The sequence below is a fragment of the Anolis sagrei genome, chromosome 6 (genome assembly GCF_037176765.1).
Source record: "Anolis sagrei isolate rAnoSag1 chromosome 6, rAnoSag1.mat, whole genome shotgun sequence".
Lineage (NCBI taxonomy): Eukaryota > Metazoa > Chordata > Lepidosauria > Squamata > Dactyloidae > Anolis > Anolis sagrei.
The window spans coordinates 543,321-562,646 of NC_090026.1; the positions used below are offsets into that span (position 1 = coordinate 543,321).

General features: G+C 47.7%; 2 protein-coding genes across 2 annotated transcripts; both read left to right on the plus strand.

Annotated features, from left to right (window-relative positions):
- Positions 1–140: 140 nt before the first annotated feature.
- On the plus strand, positions 141–3,387 carry MBLAC1 (metallo-beta-lactamase domain containing 1). The gene is made up of 2 exons (XM_060782972.2): positions 141–561; positions 1,856–3,387. The coding sequence occupies exon 2, from the start codon at positions 1,886–1,888 to the stop codon at positions 2,531–2,533; it is 648 nt and encodes a 215-aa protein (XP_060638955.2). The 5' UTR covers positions 141–561; positions 1,856–1,885; the 3' UTR covers positions 2,534–3,387.
- Positions 3,388–7,754: 4,367 nt separating this feature from the next.
- LOC132779151 (transmembrane 4 L6 family member 5-like) lies at positions 7,755–19,070 on the plus strand. The gene is made up of 5 exons (XM_067469624.1): positions 7,755–7,959; positions 8,212–8,277; positions 12,558–12,721; positions 15,854–16,058; positions 18,896–19,070. The coding sequence occupies exons 1-5, from the start codon at positions 7,777–7,779 to the stop codon at positions 18,908–18,910; spliced, it is 633 nt and encodes a 210-aa protein (XP_067325725.1). The 5' UTR covers positions 7,755–7,776; the 3' UTR covers positions 18,911–19,070.
- The last annotated feature ends 256 nt before the right edge of the window (positions 19,071–19,326 follow it).

Below are 19,326 nucleotides of genomic sequence, written 5' to 3' on the forward strand. Positions count from 1 at the left end.
TGACTCCTAGAGTGGGCGTTGCCGCAAGTCCCGCCAATGGCTTCCCTCCTCCCACTGCGCAGGCGCGGCGTCACCGAGACGAAGGGAGATTCCTAGAGCGGGCACTCCCGCCGCCGCAAGTCCCTCCAAATGCCTTTCCTTCCTCCCCACTGCGCAGGCGCGGCGCCACCGTAACGAGGACGGACTCCTAGAGCGGAGCGATTTCTCCCCAGGCTCCGCCCATGCTCTTCCGGCTCCACTGCGCCTGCCCAAAAGAACTGGTCGCTCCTGAGGCTTGGCTCGAGTTGATCGTGGCCACCGAGAGGAGGGGAGATTCCTAGAGCGGCGCTCCCGCCTCAAGGCCGGCCGATGGCTTTCCCCCCCCCACACACACACACTGCGCAGGCGCGGCGCCACCGAGACGAGGATGGACTCCTAGAGCGGGGCGCTCTCGCCCCCATGCTCCGCCCATGCACTTCCGGCTCCATTGCGCCTGCCCAAAAGGGCTAGTCGCTCCTGAGGCTTGACACGAGTTGGTTGAGGAAGGGAAAACTCGGCTACTCCCACCATTCCTCACAACCGGTATCATTATATTATTATTATTATTATTATTATTATATTTCTTTATATATATTATTTTTCATATAATAATAATAATATCTTGTTTTAATATTATTAATTTATCATTTTTATATTATTTAAATATTTATTACTATTTTATCGTTTTACCATTATTTTATAATGATAATATTGTTATATTTATGACATCATTTTCATAATATTATGTTATTAATTAATTATTGTATTATTCTTTTATGGTTTCATAACAATATTGTAGTTATTACATTATTATCATAACATGTTATTATTTTTGTTTTGTTTTGTCATTGTTTTATAATAATAATATTGTATTTATTATATTGTTTTATAATAGTATTGTTTTTATTATTATATTATCGTCATAATCTTGTATTGTTTGTTAATATTTTATGGTTTTAATGTTTTATTATTTGATAATATTATAATATTTATTATTGTATTATTTTCATAATATAATGTTAATTATATATTATTCTATTATTATTTTTTACATTATAATATAATATGTTATTATACCATTTTCATAATATTGTATTATTTGTTAGTGTTTTATCATTTTTTGTTTTATTGTTGTTTGATAATATTATTATATTTATTATTATATCATTTTCATAATATAAAATTTATTAATATATTATTATATTATTGTATTACATTATTATATAATATGTTATTATTATTTTCATAATATTGTATTATTTGTTAATTTTTATCAGTTTTTTGTTTTATTGTTGTCTGATAATATTATATTTATTATTATATCATTTTCATAATATAAAATTTATTAATATATTATTATATTATTGTATTACATTATACTATAATATGTTATTATTATATTATTTTAATAATATTGTATTATTTGTTAATGTTTTATCGTTTTTTGTTTTATTATTGTTTGATAATATTGTTATATTTATTATTATATTATTTTCATAATATAATGTTTAATAATATATTATATTATTGTTATATTACATTATACTATAATATGTTTATATTATTATTATCATTATTATTATTATTATTATTGGCTGTTAGAAGTTGAAGTCCAAAACACCTGGAATGAGTGAGGTAGGGAAGGAAGACCTGTAAATCTATAATAATAATAATAATAATAATCCTTTATTTATACCACGCTACCATCTCCCGCAGGACTCGGTCCGGCTTACAAGGACTGAAGTCCAAAACACCTGGAATGAGTGAGGTAGGGAACAACAACAATACAACAATAAATAACTCACCTACACCGTAGTCTCTCTCCTCTCTCCCCCAGGAAGAAGCCCCTCCACTCCTGAGGAGGATAATGTCATCGCCGTCATCGGCCGTCCCTCTGGTGATGGGGGGCTCCCCGTACTCGGTGGTGGTGCTGCAAGAGGGCTTCTCGGAGGCCTTGCCGGACGGCGGGATGCGGGCGGAGGGGACGGTGGGGCTGGTGCTGGGCCCGCAGCCGACCCTGGTGGACACGGGGGGGCCCTGGGGCCGGGAGCGGCTGCTGGCGAACCTGGCCGCGCGGGGGGTCTCCCCGGGGGAGGTGCGGCACCTGGTCTGCACCCATGGCCACTCCGACCACGCCGGGAACCTCAACCTCTTCCCCTCGGCGCAGCTGGTGATGGGGACGGACGTCTCCCTCCCGGGGGGGCGCTACCTGCCCACGGGGCTGCGCCAGGGCCAGCCCTACGTCCTGCACGAGGGGCACCTGGAGGTGCTGCCCACCCCGGGACACACCGCCGCCGACGTCAGCCTCCTGGTGCGCGGCACGGAGTTGGGGGACGTCCTGCTGGCCGGGGACCTCTTCGAGCGGGAGGGGGACGAGGGCGTCTGGGAAGAACTCAGCGAAGACCCCGCCAGGCAGGCACAGAGCCGGGCACGGGCCTTAGAGCTGGCCGACATCATCGTGCCCGGGCACGGGGGCCCCTTCCGGGTCGACAGGAGGAAGAGGAGCCAGCAGTGACCTTCCCTGACCCTCCTCCTCTTGGGTCTTGCTGCCCTTCCGGGTCAGCAGGTGGGGAGGCCGTAGAGGGCAAGCAGCAGGAGTGACCAGCAGTGGCCCAACTTGGGGTCTCCATGAAGAGAATGATGCTCCAGCCAGCAGTGACCTTCAGTGACCTGCCTCCAGTTGGGTCTTGCTGCCCTTACGGGTCAGCAGGTGGGTCAGCAGGTGTGGGGGGGCTAGAGGGCGAGCTGCAGGGGTGACCAGCAGTAGCCCACCTTGGGGTCTCCATGAAGAGAACGATGCTCCAGCCAGCAGTGACCTTTAGTGACTTGCCTCCAGTTGGGTCTTGCTGCCCTTATGGGTCAGCAGGTGGGTCAGCAGGTGTGGGGGGGCTAGAGAGCGAGCAGCAGGAGTGACCAGCAGTGGCCCAATTTGGGGTCTGCATGACTTGGGGTCTCCATGACTCGGGGTCTCCAGCAGTGACCTTCCAGGACTCACATCCAATTGGGTCTTGCTGCCCTTCCGGCCCAAGAGGTGGATGCCCCCTGGAGCAGCAGCAGCAGGAGTGACCAGCAGTGACTGACCGTCCGTTCTCTAGGAAGAGAGTGACGCTCCAGACCAGCAAGACCCTCGAAGCAAGCGCCTCAATGACAAAGGGCAGAGCAGAGAGCAGGGGTCTTCTGGGGAGAGTTTTTGGGGAGGGGTCTCTGGCAGGTCCTCAGCAATGAGGGGCAACCGGAAAAGGAGTGACCAGCCCTGACCTTCCTTGACCCCCCTCCAATTGGAACAAATGGAAGTAAATAATCAAGAGGGGACCTTTCCCCTGATGGCACGTGAGCCGATCAGGGACACAATAAAATAACTAAAAGTGGGCTGCTGTGAGTTTTTTGGCCGATATGTCCCAGTAGCATTCTCTCCTGACATTTCTCCTGCATCTGTGGCAGGCATCCTGAGAGGTTTGTTCAGAGGTCTTTTGGAAATGAGGCCAGCGGAGTGTAGATGTATCTATCTATCTACCCATCTACTTGTGGAATGAAGTCCCGGGTCAGAGAAAGAACCCTTGCCTGTGTGAAGCGAGTGCGAGTGTTGCAACGAGCAAGCTTGAGTAGCCATGAAGCTGCAAAGCCAGTCAGTGTTGTTGCCTGGAGGCACCCTCTGTTTAGGAGGTGTTCACTGGCACCGGTTTGTTTGCTGTCTGGAATCCCACTAAACTAAAAGTGTGTCTCAGGTGGTTGCTGAGGAAAAGAAGGGAGGACTCGGGTTGAATATTCCTTTCCTCTCTGGGAAGAGGAACCCTTTGGGTCAGCAGGAGGAGGGGTCCCGGACCCAGCAATGACCTTTCCTGACCCATCTTGAGATCTCTGTGAGGAGAGAGACCCTCCAGGCCAGCAACGCCATTAAAGCCTCAATAAAAAAGAATGGAGCAAGGGCAGGAAGGGTCTTTTGGGGGGAGGAAGGAAGGGGCAGTGTCAATGGGAGGGACGGAGGGTCTTCCATGGGGAAGCAATAGCTGACCATTAGGGGACTGTGGCTGCAACAAAGGATGGAAGAGAACTCAGTCCAGGCTATCCCCAACTTACAAACAAGAGAGGCCCCAGAGGTTTGTTCTTGAGTTGAATTTGTATGTAAGTTGGGACAGGGACATTTTGTAAGTGTAACTCAAGCAGTGTGTGTGTGTGTGTGTGTGTGTGTGTGTGTGTGTGTCTACACCAGGGGAGGAAGAGATGGCAAATTCAATGCTTCACATATAGAATCATAGAATCAAAGAGTTAGAAGAGACCTCCTGGGCCATCCTCCAGTCCAACCCCATTCTGCCAAGAAGCAGGAATATTGCATTCAAATCACCCCTGACAGATGGCCATCCAGCCTCTGTTTAAAACCCTCCAAAGAAGGAGCCTCCACCACACTCCGGGGCAGAGAGTTCCACTGATGAACGGCTCCCACAGTCAGGAAGTTCTTCCTCGTGTTCAGATGGAATCTCCTCTCTTGTAGTTTGAAGCCATTGTTCCATTGCGTCCTAGTCTCCAGGGAAGCAGAAAACAAGCTTGCTCCCTCCTCTTCCCTGTGGCTTCCTCTCACATATTTATCCATGATCCTCCTCATATCTCCTCTCAGTCTTCTCTTCTTCAGGCTAAACATGTCCAGCTCTCAAGCCGCTCCTCATAGGGCTTGTTCTCCAGACCCTTGATCCTTTGAGTTGCCCTCCTCTGGACACATTCCAGCTTAGAGTAAATATCTCTCTTGAATTGTGGGGCCCAGAATTGGACACAATATTCCAGGTAAAGTGGTCTAACCAAAGTGGAATAGAGCATGGGGAGCATGACTTCCCTGGATCTAGACACTAGGCTCCTATTGATGCAGGCCAAACATTGTTAATTGCAGCAATAATATGTTTCATGCTTATGTCCATGTTTGATGTTTTTAAGGGTTTTTATCTGCAGTTCTATGTTATTGCAGTGGTTCCCAACCTGGGGGTCACGGCCCCCAGGGGGTCGCCTGGCCATTTCGGAGGGGTCGCGAGACCGCTTCCGTTGGCCCCGCCTCAAGGGCGCGGGCCAGGCAAGGGCTCCTTCGTGCAAGGCTGCCTCACCTGCCGCGCACTCTCACCATCCAGCAAGGGCTCGAGGCAGGCAAGGGGTCAGAGCTGAATTGGTCAAAGGTACTGCAAATGCTGGGGAAAGTGGAAGGTAAAAGCAAGAGGGGCCGACCAAGGGCAAGATGGATGGATGGCATCCTTGAAGGGACTGGACTGGCCTTGAAGGAGACCCTGGGGGTGGTGATGGCTGATGGGGAGCTCTGGCGTGGGCTGGTCCATGAGGTCACGAAGAGTCGGAGACGACTGAATGAATGAACAACAACTGCAAATACGATCATCTGTTGCCCATACTCGCCCAAACATTGTTTTTGTGATTAATCATTATGCATTAATTATGTTCAATTTATGACAATGAAATTCATGACATCCTGCATATCGAATATTTACGTGACAATTCATAGCAGTAGCAAAATTACAGTTATGAAATAGCAACAAAAATAATTTTATGGTCAGGGGTCACCACAACATTAGGGGTCATTGCCTTAGAAAGGTTGAGAACCACTGTGTTATTGATTTAGATATGTGATATTTTTATATATGTGTCCAATTCTGGGCACCACAATTCAAGAGAGATATTGACTCTAAGCTGGAATGTGTCCAGAGGAGGGCGACTCAAATGATCAAGGGTCTGGAGAACAAGCCCTATGAGGAGCGGCTTAAGGAGCTGGGCATGTTTAGCCTGAAGAAGAGAAGGCTGAGAGGAGACGTGATGAGGGCCATGTATAAATATGTGAGAGGAAGCCACAGGGAGGAGGAGGAGGGAGCAAGCTTGTTTTCTGCTTCCTTGGAGACTAGGACACAATGGAAGAATGGCTTCAAACTCCAAGAGAGGAGATTCCACCTGAACATGAGGAAGAACTTCCTGACTGTGAGAGCCGTTCAGCAGTGGAACTCTCTGTCCCGGAGTGTGGTGGAGGCTCCTTCTTTGGAGGCTTTTAAACAGGGGCTGGATGGCCATTTGTCAGGGGTGATTTGAATGCAATATTCCTGCTTCTTGGCAGAATGGGGTTGGACTGGATGATGGCCCAGGAGGTCTCTTCCATCCAACTCTTTGATTCTAGGATTCTATATGTGAGGCATTGAATTTGCCATTTATTATGTTGTAAACCGCTTTGAGTCCCCCCAGGGGTGAGAAAAGCGGTATAGAAATGCAGTAAACAAACAAACAAGGCCCGGGGGCCGGATGCGGCCCTCCAAGGCCATTTTCCCAGCCCTCACTCAGGGTCAACCTAAGTCTGAAACGACTTCGAAGCACACAACAACAACAACAATCTTATCTCATTGGCCAGAAGCAGGCCCACACTTCCCATTGAAATACTAATAAGTTTAGATTTGCTAGAACAGTTCTTCATTTTACTTATTGTATTGCTTTTAAGTGTTTTTGCACTACAAATAAGATGTGTGCAGTGTGCGTTGGAATTCATTCATGTTTTGTTTTGGTTTTTCAAATTATGATCCAGCCCCCCAACAGTTTGAGGGATGGTCCCCTGGCCCTCTGTTTACAAAGTCTGAGGACCCCCAGTCTACACCCTTGTGGTGTTTGCTTTGCTGCCTGTGTCCCTGTTGTGAGGATTTCGCCTCACTTTCTGTCCCTGCGAGGATTGGATTCCGACAAACGTGGATTTCCCTTCCTCGTTAGGGGAAGGGTCACTTATTTATTATTATTATTTTGCGTATTTCTACCCCGCCCTTCTCAACCCCCGAGGGGGGACTCAGGGCGGCTTACAAAAGGCACCATTCGATGCCAGCATAAACAATAACATAAAAACATGTATAACAACAATTATAACAATAACAATTTTAGCCACTTCCTCTGGCCTCAGCTACGTTCTTAACTCTGAGTCATTTGTAAGGTGGATGTTTGTAACTCGGGGAGAGCCTCTCTTGTTAGCGTTACCGGAAGTCTTGCACAGGCTTAGAAGAAAAACATGGACTCTGAAGACGTCTGGTTACAAAGCAGGTTCAATGTACTTAGAGTAGTTCCAAAACACATCAATTACAGTAAGCGAGCAGGCATGAAGTCCAACATAGGCAGGACAAAGGAAATCGACGTGTAAACAGTTCTGCAGCTGCTTGGCAGATACCAAGCACTCCCTAATTTTCTCACAACTCCAGACGGAGAGTATCTCAGGGTTACTTTCTCACAGCCTCAAACATAAACACACATCACAGCAATACAATCTTATGGCATCCATATTTCTACTGCATGAAATTACATTTAAAACATATTACATTTTTGAACATATATTGACATCTCTGTGTATGTACATCTATATATGAGATAGATATAGTATTCTAGACTTGGAAGGGACCCCTTAAGGCCATCCAGTCCAGCCCCGTTCTTAACTAGGAGTCGCTCTCAAGTTTGATGTGTGTGTATGGGGGAGGGGGGCCTTGCTTGTGGTTGGCGAGTGATGCCCTGCCTGCCTGCCCCCCCCCCTTCCTTCCACCCCAGCCTTTCACCCTTGGATCCTGCCTCACCTGAGGCCCAGGTGCCCTTCTTGTTATCGGTGGTTCTCCCCTTGGCATCGTCCAAAGGTGGCATTTATGGCCCTTTATCTGCCCGGGCCTTTGGCATCACAGCCCCCCCCCCTACCACCCCCCATGCCTTATATAAGCGCCCGATCCCTGCGAGGCCCATTCCTTGCTGCCGCCACTGACTGCCATGTGTACGGGGGCCTGCTCCAAGGTGGTGGGGGTGGCCCTGTGGCCCTTCATCCTGGTCTCCATCGTGTCCAACATCCTGCTGGCCTTCCCCGACTGGAAGCCCGACTACGTCCATGAGTTTGGCAAGCGCTTGACCCCTGAGGTCCTCTACCTGGGTGGCCTGGTCGGAGGGGGCCTCATGGTAAATATGGAGTGGGGGACAAGGACAAGGGGTTGGTCACCGACTACGTCCATGAGTTTGGCAAGCGCTTGACCCCTGAGGTCCTCTACCTGGGCGGACTGGTCAGAGGGGGCCTCATGGTAAATGACAAGGACAAGGGGCTGGTCAGTTGGCTCCTAGGCTTCTGGTCAGCAGCCTCTGGCCCTTGGATGGGGGGGGGGGGGCTGGCTCTGAGGAAGACCTGGGCAAATGGGCCCTCCTTTCTGTCTTCAGGTCCTGATTCCGGCCGTCCACTTCCATGCCGCGGGAAGCCGGGGGTGCTGCGGGAACCGCTGTGGGGTGAGACATGAGGAAAAGGGGGTGGCAAGGGGGGGGCTTCTGTTGCCAGGAAGAAGTCAAGAATGAAAATATATCCAAGGTCAAAATCAAGTTGATTGCAGTTGGGGTGTCCTTCTTTGGAGGCTTTGAAGCAGAGGCTGGATGGCCATCTGTCAGGGGTGCTTTGAATGTGGTTTTCCTGCTTCTTGGTAGAATGGGGTTGGACCAGGTCTCTCCCAGCTCAAGGATTCCATGAATCTCTGATTAGGAAGAACTTCTTAGATCAATTCAGCAGTGGAATTCTCTGCCTTGGAGTCTGGTGGAGGCCCCTTCCTTGGCGGCTTTGAAGCAGAGGCTGGATGTCCATCTGTCAGGGGTGCTTTGAATGTGGTTTCCCTGCTTCTTGGCAGAATGGGGTTGGACTGGATGATGGCCCACCAGGTCTCTCCCAACTCAAGGATTCCACGAATCTCTGATTAGGAAGAACTTCTTAGATCGGTTCAGCAGTGGAACTCTCTGCCTTGGAGTCTGGTCCTTGGAGGCTTTAAAGCAGAGGCTGGATATCCATCTGTCAGGGGTGCTTTGAATGTGATTTTCCTGCTTCTTGGCAGAATGGGGTTGGACTGGATGATGATGGCCCAGGAGGTCTCTCCCAACTCAAGGATTCCATGAATCTCTGATTAGGAAGAACTTCTTAGATCGGTTCAGCAGTGGAACTCTCTGCCTTGGAGTCTGGTCCTTGGAGGCTTTGAAGCAGAGGCTGGATGTCCATCTGTCAGGGGTGCTTTGAATGTGGTTTCCCTGCTTCTTGGCAGAATGAGGTTGGACTGGATGATGGCCCAGGAGGTCTCTCCCAACTCAAGGATTCCACGAATCTCTGATTAGGAAGAACTACTTAGATCAGTTCAGCAGTGGAACTCTCTGCCTTGGAGTCTGGCCCTTGGAGGCTTTGAAGCAGAGGCTGGATGGCCATCTGCTGGGGGTGCTTAGACTGTGCTTTTCCTGCCTGGGAGGGGGTTGGACTAGATGGCCCATGGGTTCTCTTCCAACTGTAGGGTTCTAGGATTACACTAGGGTGTCCCAGCAAAGCCCCCCAGGGATGAGGCCCATGCGATACCGATGGGTTTCCTTCTTGATGTTCTTCAAGAAGATGGTGTGGATGGAGAGATCCGTGTTGGAGGAATGGGCCGAGAGGAGGAGAAAGTAACTTTTGCACAGGGCCAAAGTGGGAGCCTGTGTTCCTGAACGGCAACGCCAAAGCCTACCTGGGTTTGGAACACAACCTCTGCTGTTTGGAACGTGCGTGATGTTGAATCAGGTACCTCCAGGCTACCTGGATCACACCTGGACCAACTTTGGCCCTCCTCCAAGTGTTTTGGACTCCAGCTCCCACCATCCCAACAGCCGGAAGTATAGGCCTGTCTATACTAAGTCCTCCCTTTGTACTTTAATATACTAATTTACTATTATAAAAATAATATTATAAAATATAATAATACAATTATATTTTATTATTCTATTTTTATATCAGTACATTAATATATTATTTCAATATTTATTGTATTCTATTAGTTTATAATATATTATTAATATTTCTATGATATATTATTAATTTTATTATTATTATTAATTATATTTTATTATTCTATTTTTATATCAGTACATTAATATATTATTTTAATATTTATTGTATTATATTAGTTTATAATATATTATTAATATTTCTATGATATATTAATTTTTTATTATTATTAATTATATTTTATTTTTATATCAGTACATTAATATATTATTTTGATATCTATTGTATTCTATTAGTTTATAATATATTATTAATATTTCTATGATATATTATTAAATTATATTATTATTAATTATATTTTATTCTATTTTTATATCAGTACATTAATATATTATTTTAATATTTCTTGTATTCTATTAGTTTATAATATATTATTAATATTTCTATGATATATTATTAATAAATTACATTATTATTATTATTATTAATTATATTTTATTATTCTATTTTCATATCAGTAGATTAATATATTATTTTAATATTTATTGTATTATATTAGTTTATAATATATTGTTAATATTTCTATGATATTATTCTTAAATTACATTATTATTATTATTATTATTATTGTATTGTCGAAGGCTTTCATGGCTGGAATCACTCGGTTGTTGTAGGTTTTTCCAGTCTATATGGCCATGTTCTAGAAGCATTCTCTCCTGACGTTTTGCCTGCATCTATGGCAAGCAACCTCAGAGGTTGTGAAGTCTGCTGGAACTAGGAAAATGGGTTTATATATCTGTGGAAAGACCAGGGTGGGACAAAGGACTCTTGTCTGTTGGAGCGAGGTGTGAATGTCTCAACTGACCACCTTGATTAGCATTTGATGGCCTGGCAGTGCCTGGAGCAATCTTTTGTTGAGAGGTATATAATAATGAGTTGTTGTAGGTTTTTTCGGGCTATATGGCCATGTTCTAGAGGCATTCTCTCCTGACATTTTGCCTACATCTACGCCAAGCATCCTCAGAGGTAGTGAGGTCTGTTGGAACTAGGAAAATGGGTTTATATATCTGTGGAATGATGACCAGGGTGGGACAATGGACTCTTGTCTGTTGGATGCGAGGTGTGAATGTCTGAACTGACCACCTTGATAAGCATATAATGGCCTGACAGTGCCTGGAGCAATCTTTTGCTGAGAGTTGATTAGATGTCCTTGTTAAAATTACAACAGCACAACAACAGAGAGGATACAATCAGGGACATCTAATCACCTCTCAACAAAAGTTTGCTCTAGGCACTGCCAGGCCATCCAATGCTAATCAAGGTGGTCAGTTGAAACATTCCCGCCTAGCTCCAGCAGACAAGAGTCCTTTGTCCCACCCTGGTCATTATTCCACAGATATATAAACCCTTTTTCCTAGTTCCAACAGACCTCACTACCTCAGAGGATGCTTGGCGTAGATGCAGGCGAAACGTCAGGAGAGAATGCCTCTAGACCATGGCCATATAGCCCGAAAAAACCTACAACAACCCAGTGATTCCGGCCATGAAAGCCTTCATCAATACATATTCCCACCTAGCTCCAGCAGACAAGAGTCCTTTGTCCCACCATGGTCTTCCACAGATATATAAACCCTTTTTCCTAGTTCCAACAGACCTCACAACCTCTGAGGATGCTTGCCATAGATGCAGGCAAAACGTCAGGAGAGAATGCCTCTAGAACATGGCCCTATAGCCCGAAAAAACCTACAACAACCCTATTATTATTATTATTATGACTGGAGCCGCCGGTGGTACGGCGAGTTAAACCGCTGAGCTGCTGAACTTGCTAACCGATAGGTCGTAGGTTCAAATCCAGGGAGCGGCATGAGCTCCTGCTGTTAACCCCAGCTTCTGCCAACCTAGCAGTTCAAAAACATGCAAATGTGAGTAGATCAATAGGTACTGCTCTGATGGGAAAGTAAGGGCACTCCATGCAGTTGTGCCAGTGGCCACATGACCTGTTAATATTTCTATGATATTATTATTAAATTACATTATTATTATTATTATTATTATTATTATTATGACTGGAGCCCCCGGTGGTACGGCGAGTTAAACTGCTGAGCTGCTGAACTTGCTAACCGATAGGTCGTAGGTTCAAATCCAGGGAGCGGCATGAACTCCTGCTGTTAACCCCAGCTTCTGCCAACCTAGCAGTTCGAAATATGCAAATGTGAGTAGATCAATAGGTACTGCTCTGGTGGGAAAGTAAGGGCACTCCATGCAGTTGTGCCAGTGGCCACATGACCTGTTAATATTTCTATGATATTATTATTAAATTACATTATTATTATTATTATTATTATTATTATGACTGGAGCCCCCGGTGGTACGGCGAGTTAAACCGCTGAGCTGCTGAACTTGCTAACCGATAGGTCGTAGGTTCAAATCCAGGGAGCGGCATGAACTCCTGCTGTTAACCCCAGCTTCTGCCAACCTAGCAGTTCGAAATATGCAAATGTGAGTAGATCAATAGGTACTGCTTTGGTGGGAAGGTAAGTGCCCTCCATACAGTTGTGCCACATGATCCTGGAGGTGTCTATGGACAACGCTGGTTTTTTGGCTTCAAAATGGAGATGAGCACCAGAGTTGGACTTGACTGGACTTAATGTCAGGGGAAAATGTTTACCTTTACCTATGACCGGCTGTTAGGAATGGTGGGAGTTGCAGTCTAAAACACCTGGAGGGAGGGCCGAAGTAGTGCCAGTCCCGGAGTCTAGTCTCTCCCTTCCGTTTCCAGATGTTCCTGTCGGTGATCCTGGCGGCGGTGGGGGCGCTGGGGGCCTCCTACTCGGTGGTGGTCTCCATGCTGGGCCTGGTGCACGGGCCCCTCTGCCAGTACATGTTCAACGGGACACACCTGGAGTGGGGGCGCCCCTTTCAGAACAGCAGGGACGGGCCCAGGTGAGTCCTGCACAGGTGCCCTCTGGGGCCCACGCCCACAACATAACCTTGGAGAGGAGAGCCAGAAACCCCTTCGAGTAGAATCGTTCCAATGTAATTGCGCAAGGCAATTGGCCTCAGTTGTTAGACTGAATAACCTATTGTCTCTGATCTGTTGGTAAAACAGAGAATGTGCTAGTGCATGGAAATAGTGCCAAGAAATATATCTACTCCCCTATGACCAGGCCCACAACATAACCTTGAAGAGGAGAGCCAGAAACCCCTTTGAGTAGAATCTTCCCAATGTAATTGCACAAGGCAATTGGCCTCAGTTGTTAGACTGAATAACCTATTGTCTCTGATCTGTTAGGAAAACAGAGAATGTGCGAGTGCATGGAAATAGTGCCAAGAAATATACCTACTCCCCTATGAAACGACTTGTGTGTAGAATACTTTTACTGTTTATGTATACATATAATTGATCCATGTCCCGGCATTGAATGTTTGCCGTTCGTATCCTGTGCGCTGCCCTGAATTCCCCTTCCGAGTGAGAAGACGGAATATAAACGCTTTAAATAAGTAAACAATAATAAGAGACAAATGGAGGAGACTTTGGTAAAAATAAATAACAGATGGTTTACTCACAAGCTTCATGTGCTCAGCATATTTTATTTATTTTGTTTACAATATTTATATTCCACCCTTCTCGCTCCGCAGGGGACTCAGGGCGGATGACAATGCACACATACATGGCAAACATTCAATGCCATTAGACACACAACATATATATGTCAGAGTGAGACCCTGGGGGCTACGCGCAGCAGTTTTCAGTTTCAAAAATAACAAAGTTTACTTAGTACATCTCTACACGTCTACTTCTCAGCGGGCTACATCATGAACACTACAAAGCACAGCACACAACAGTTTCCAGAACACCTGCTTATCTCATTTCTCTCTGGCTGGATCCTCCCTTTTTCTTCCCAGGCAGGAACATTTGTTATCTAGCTTCTGTCAAGGTCTTTACTCTCTCTGCCTCTAGCAACAACAATTCTAGCATACAATTGAACATAACTGAATCCATTTTGAACACATATGAACACCATAGTTAAACATATTGAAGCACACTGAAAAACATACATGCATACTTCCAATAATCCTGACAATATAGACAGGCACAGAGGCATTTAACATTCCAGCTTGATGAGGGTATTCTCGATTCCGGCCACCGGGGGAGCTGTTGCTTCACCGTCCACTTGCGACACCGATTTCTTTGATGGAGTACTTCCTCATTCTTCTGCACGCTGCTGGAAAATTTTATGGAGTTGTAAATTAGTTAAATTAGCCTCCCCCCATAAAGCGCTACCTAAATTTCCTACATGACAGATGCAACATTTCAGGCTGCATAGGTCAGTGTTTCTCAACCTTGCTAATGCCGTGACCCCTGAATGCAGTTCCATATGTTGTGGTGACCCCCAACCATAACGTTGTTTTTGTTGCTACTTGATACCTGTCATTTTACTACTGTTATAAATCGTAATGTAAATATCCGATATGCAGGATGGATTTTCATTCACTGGGCACAAATACCCAATACGCCCAAATTTGAATGCTAGTGGGGTTGGGGGAGGATTGATTTTGTCATTTGGGAGTTGTAGTTACTGGGATTTATAGTTCACCTCCAATCAAAGAGCATTCTGAACTCCACCAGTGATTAATTTGAACCAAACTTGGCTCCCATGACCAACGGAAAACACTGGAAGAATTTGATGGGCATTGACCTTGAGTTTGGGAGTTGTAGTTCACCTATATCCAGAGAGCACTGCGGACTCATGCAATGGTGGATCTGGACCAAACTTGGCATGAATACTCAATATGCCCCAATGTGAACACTGGTGGAGTCTGGGGAAAATAGATCTTGACATTTGGGAGTTGTAGTTGCTGGGATGTATAGTTCAACTACAATCAAAGAGCATTCTGAACTCCACCAATGATGGATTTAAACCGAAATTGGCACACAGAACTCCCATGACGATTAGAAAACACTGGAAGGGTTTTGTGGGCATTGACCTTGAGTTTGGGAGTTGTAGTTCACCTATATCCAGAGAGCACTGCGGATTCATGCAATGGTGGATCTGGACCAAACTTGGCATGGATACTCAATATGCCCAAATGTGAACACTGGTGGAGTCTGGGGAAAATAGACCTTGACATTTGGGAGTTGTAGTTGCTGGGATTTATAGTTCACCTGCAGTCAAAGAACATTCTGAACTCCACCAGCAATAGAATTGGCTCAAACTTCCCACATGGAATCCCCATGACCATCAGAAAATACTGTGTTTTCTGATGGTCTTTGGCAACTCCTCTGACACCCCCTCGCGACCCCCTTAGGGGTCCCGACCCCCAGGTTGATAAACACTGGGTTAGTAGGTTTGTTTGTTTGTTTGTTTGTTTGTTTATTTTATTTGTCGTGTCAGGGCAACCAGTGAATTATATTACATTTCTAACAGAACAAAGCAAACAAACAGACAAAATACAACGTTTGACCAGTCTCTGGCCCCTTGGAGTGCCTCTGGTGTTGCCGCAAGAAGGTCCTCCCTGGTGCATCATGTGGCAGGGCTCAGGGTGCATTGCAGCAGGTGGTCAGTGGTTTGCTCTTCTCCGCACTCGCATGTCAAGGATTCCACTTTGTGGCCCCATTTCTTGAGGTTGGCTCTGCATTTCGTGGGGCCAGAGCGCAGTCTGTTCAGCGCCTTCCAAGTCACCCCGTCTGTGTGCCCAGGGGGAGTCTCTCATTGGGTATCACCCACAGATTGAGGTTCTGGGTTTGAGCCTGCCACTTTTGGACTCTCGTTTGCTGAGGTGTCCCTGCGAGTCTCTCTGTAGATTAGTAGGTATTGTGTCCAAATGGTGTCCATGCACCCAGTGGTTTTTGAGTTATGAGTTTTGAGTTACCATAACTCAAAAACCACTGGGTGCATGGACACCATTTGGACATTCTTCTTATTTATATAGAAGAATTGGAATTGTGATTATTCTATTGGTATGATTCCCGGCCGTGAGGAGTGAATGTGGGAGGGAGCTGGGGTCCCCCCCCCCCAGGTGGGTGCTATGGTGACCCTACCTGCTTCCCTCACCTTGCCTTGCCTTGCGCAGCCTGGAGGAGAGCTACCTGCTGGACCGGTCGCAGTGGGGTCGCTGCCTGCTCCCGGAGGGCGTGGTGGAGTTCAACGTGGTGCTCTTCTCGCTGCTCCTGGGCGCCGCCCTGGCCGAGCTCGGGCTCTGCCTCATCCAGGTCTTCAACGGGCTCTTCGGGTGCTGCTGCGGGACCTGCCGCGACGAGGAGGAGCCCCCCGCCCTGGTGAGAGAGACAGAGAGAGGCCACGCCCCCACACAGCCCACCCCCCCAGATCACCCACATTCCCTGGATTGATTATCTATATATCTATATATATAAAAAGAGAAAGGGCGTTCAACGGGACAGCAAAACGCGAAAAAACCCCGACGAAAACTTACCAAATTTACCATGCACATACCTCAACCCACAAGGTGTGCACAAACCGATTCAAAATTCTAAACAACATTTCAACACACTCACAATCACAAAAAACAACTGAGCATGCGCAAAGGCGCCCCGCCGCAAGTCCCCGGCATGCGCACATGGCCGGCCGGCCAACACACCCTCCGCACAAGCCACACCCCACCCTCCGTCGCCCCGCCCCTACCCTCCCATACGCCCTCTTTCCAACGCACCCCCTTCTTCTTCCCCCGCCCACGCCCCCCACGTTCACGCCACGCCCCTAAACGCCCATTCGCCAACCATACCTCCTGCCTCTCCTTCTTTTTCCCCCGCCCACGCCCCCCACGTTCACGCCACGCCCCCACCCTCCCCCGCCCCGCCCCTAAACGCTCATACGCCAACCATACCTCCTGCCTCTCCTTCTTTTTCCCCCGCCCATGCCCCCCACGTTCACGCCACGCCCCCACCCTCCCCAGCCTGCCCCCACCCTCCCACGTTCACGCCACGCCCCCACCCTACCCCGCCCCGTCCCTAAACGCCACATTACCTGCATTGATTATATATATCTATATATTCTCTAGGGGTGTGTATGTGTGTGTGTGTATACTCGAGTATATACCGTATATACTCGAGTATAAGCCGACCCTTGAGAGGGACAATTAGGGTTTGGGTCAAGCAGACCTTTCCTAGAATCCTAGAGCTGGAAGAGACCCCCGCGTGGGCCATCCAGTCCAACCCCATTCTGCCAAAAAGCAGGGAAATGTATTTTATTATTTATTATTTATTTACTTTATTTGTATACGGCTGTTCTCAGCCCTTGGGCGACTCACAGCGGTTAACAACAAGAACAGCAGAAATCCAATGCTACAACAACACGGTATATAAAAACAATCCACATCATAAACACATGAACAGTTAACAACAACAATAACCATCCACTGGCGTCTCATCACTAAAAACATGATCCAGATCCGTCATCCATTGTTCCATTCCTATGTTCATTACACTCATTGCACTGACTACTCGAATGCCTGTTCAAATAACCAGGTTTTCAACTTTTTCCGGAATACCATCAGTGATGGAGCCAATCTAATGTCTGTGGGAAGGGCGTTCCACAGCCGAGGGGCCACCACCGAGAAGGCCCTCTCTCTCGTCCCCGCCAGCCGTGCTTGTGAAGCCGGCGGGATCGAGAGCAGGGCCTCCCCGGAAGATCTCAAAATTGCCTTCAAAGCACCCTTTCCTTGGACTGCTGTGAGTTTTCCGGGCTTGGTGGACAATTTGTTCCAGTAGCATTCTCTCCTGATGTTTCGCCTGCATCTTCAGAGGTCTGTTGGAAGCGAGGCAAGTGGAGTGTGTATGATTTCCCTGTGGAATGAGGTCCAAGGTGGGAAGACGAACCCTGGCCTGTTTGAAGCAAGGAAGCCACAGGGAGGAGGAGGGAGCAAGCTTCCTTTCTGCTTCCCTGGAGACTAGGACGCAATGGAACAATGGCTTCAAACTACAAGAGAGGAGATTCCACCTGAACACGAGGAAGAACTTCCTGACTGTGAGAGAGAGCCGTTCAGCAGTGGAACTCTCTGCCCCGGAGTGTGGTGGAGGCTCCTTCTTTGGAAGCTTTGAAACAGAGGCTGGATGGCCATCTGTCAGGGGTGATTTGAACGCAATATTCCTGCTTCTTGGCAGAATGGGGTTGGACTGGATGGCCCAAGAGGTCTCTTCCAACTCTTTGATTCTAGGATTCTAAGTGTGAATGTTGCCACAACAAACACCAGAATCAAGAGAGTAACAAAGGAACACCCCTCAGAGAGAGGAGAACCCCAGGCAGCAAGCAATCAAGGGCCAGCGAGCACTTCCCAAGCAGAGGGTGCCTCCAGCCAACAGAGGCCAGGCTACCTCTGTGCAGAAACCCTCCCTGATTGACTTTGCAGCCTCGTGGCTACTCAGTGCTGATCAAGCTTGCTCATGGCAACATTCCCACTTGCTTCAACAGACAATGGTTCTTCTACCCTGGACATTATTCTACAGGGAAATCATACACACTCCACTTGCCTCACTTACCAATAGACCTCTGAGGATGGCATGAGCCATGGGTGCAGGCCAAACGTCAGGAGAGAGTGCTGCTAGAACATCTTGGCTATGCATCTTTTTCCAGAGAAGACAATGATGCTGGGGAAAGTGGAAGGCAAAAGGAAGAGGGGCCGACCAAGGGCAAGAGGGATGGACGGCATCCTTGGAGTGACTGGACTGACCTTGAAGGAGCTGGGGGTGGTGATGGCCAACAGGGAGCTCTGGCGTGGGCTGGTCCGTGAGGTCACGAAGAGTTGGAAAGGACTGAACGAATGAACAACAAAGCCAAGATGTTCTAGCAGCACTCTCTCCTGACGTTTGGCATGCACCTGTGGTTCATGCCATCCTCAGAGGTCTATTCACAGCAACCCAGTGATCCCGGCCACGGAAGCCGCCTTCTACATTGCAGATAAAATCCGGAGTATATGGAGTGTGGACTCCTATAACCCGGTTCAAAGCAGATAATGTGGATGAGCTGCTTGGATAATCTTCCCTCGCCCAACATCCCCCGAGGGGGGGGGGAGGGGGCCGGCAAGGGAGGAGACCCCCCAAAAATAGACCTCCCCCCCAAAAAAACTCTGATTTTGCTTCTTCCTCTTTCCTCCTTCCAGAAAACCTACCACTGAGGAGGAGGAGGAAGAGGAGACCCCCAAGGAAGGAAGGAAGGAAGGAAGACCCCTGGCTCAGGAGCCCGGCTGCCCCCCGGAGACCCCTCCCCGCCCGGAGAAGTGGCGACCCCCTCCCCTTGCTTCTCTCCTTGGAATAAAGCGCCTCCCCCCCCCCCTCCTCCGCGGTGTGTCCGTGTCACGCGTGCCTGCTTTCCCACCCACTCTGGTCACCCGCGGGTGACGCGGCCGAGAGATAAGGAAGAGGAGGAGGAGGAGGAGGAGGGAGGATGATAAGGAGGATGATAAGGGCCCCGGATTGAGCAAGGAAGGGGGGAGGGGGCTGCTGCCGAGGGGTCCAAGGCTGGGAGGGAGGGAGGGAGGGAGGGGCGGGGAGGAGGACCTTGAGCCCCCCGAGGGACGGACAGAGGGACGGA

Bases quoted from the DNA above. Each gene is read 5' to 3' on its own strand.
- MBLAC1 (XM_060782972.2), top strand. From the start codon at position 1,886: ATGTCATCGCCGTCATCGGCCGTCCCTCTGGTGATGGGGGGCTCCCCG.
- LOC132779151 (XM_067469624.1), top strand. From the start codon at position 7,777: ATGTGTACGGGGGCCTGCTCCAAGGTGGTGGGGGTGGCCCTGTGGCCC. The intron at 8,278-12,557 runs GTGAGACATGAG...TTCCGTTTCCAG, and splicing joins GCTGCGGGAACCGCTGTGGG to ATGTTCCTGTCGGTGATCCT. The intron at 12,722-15,853 runs GTGAGTCCTGCA...TGCCTTGCGCAG, and splicing joins AACAGCAGGGACGGGCCCAG to CCTGGAGGAGAGCTACCTGC.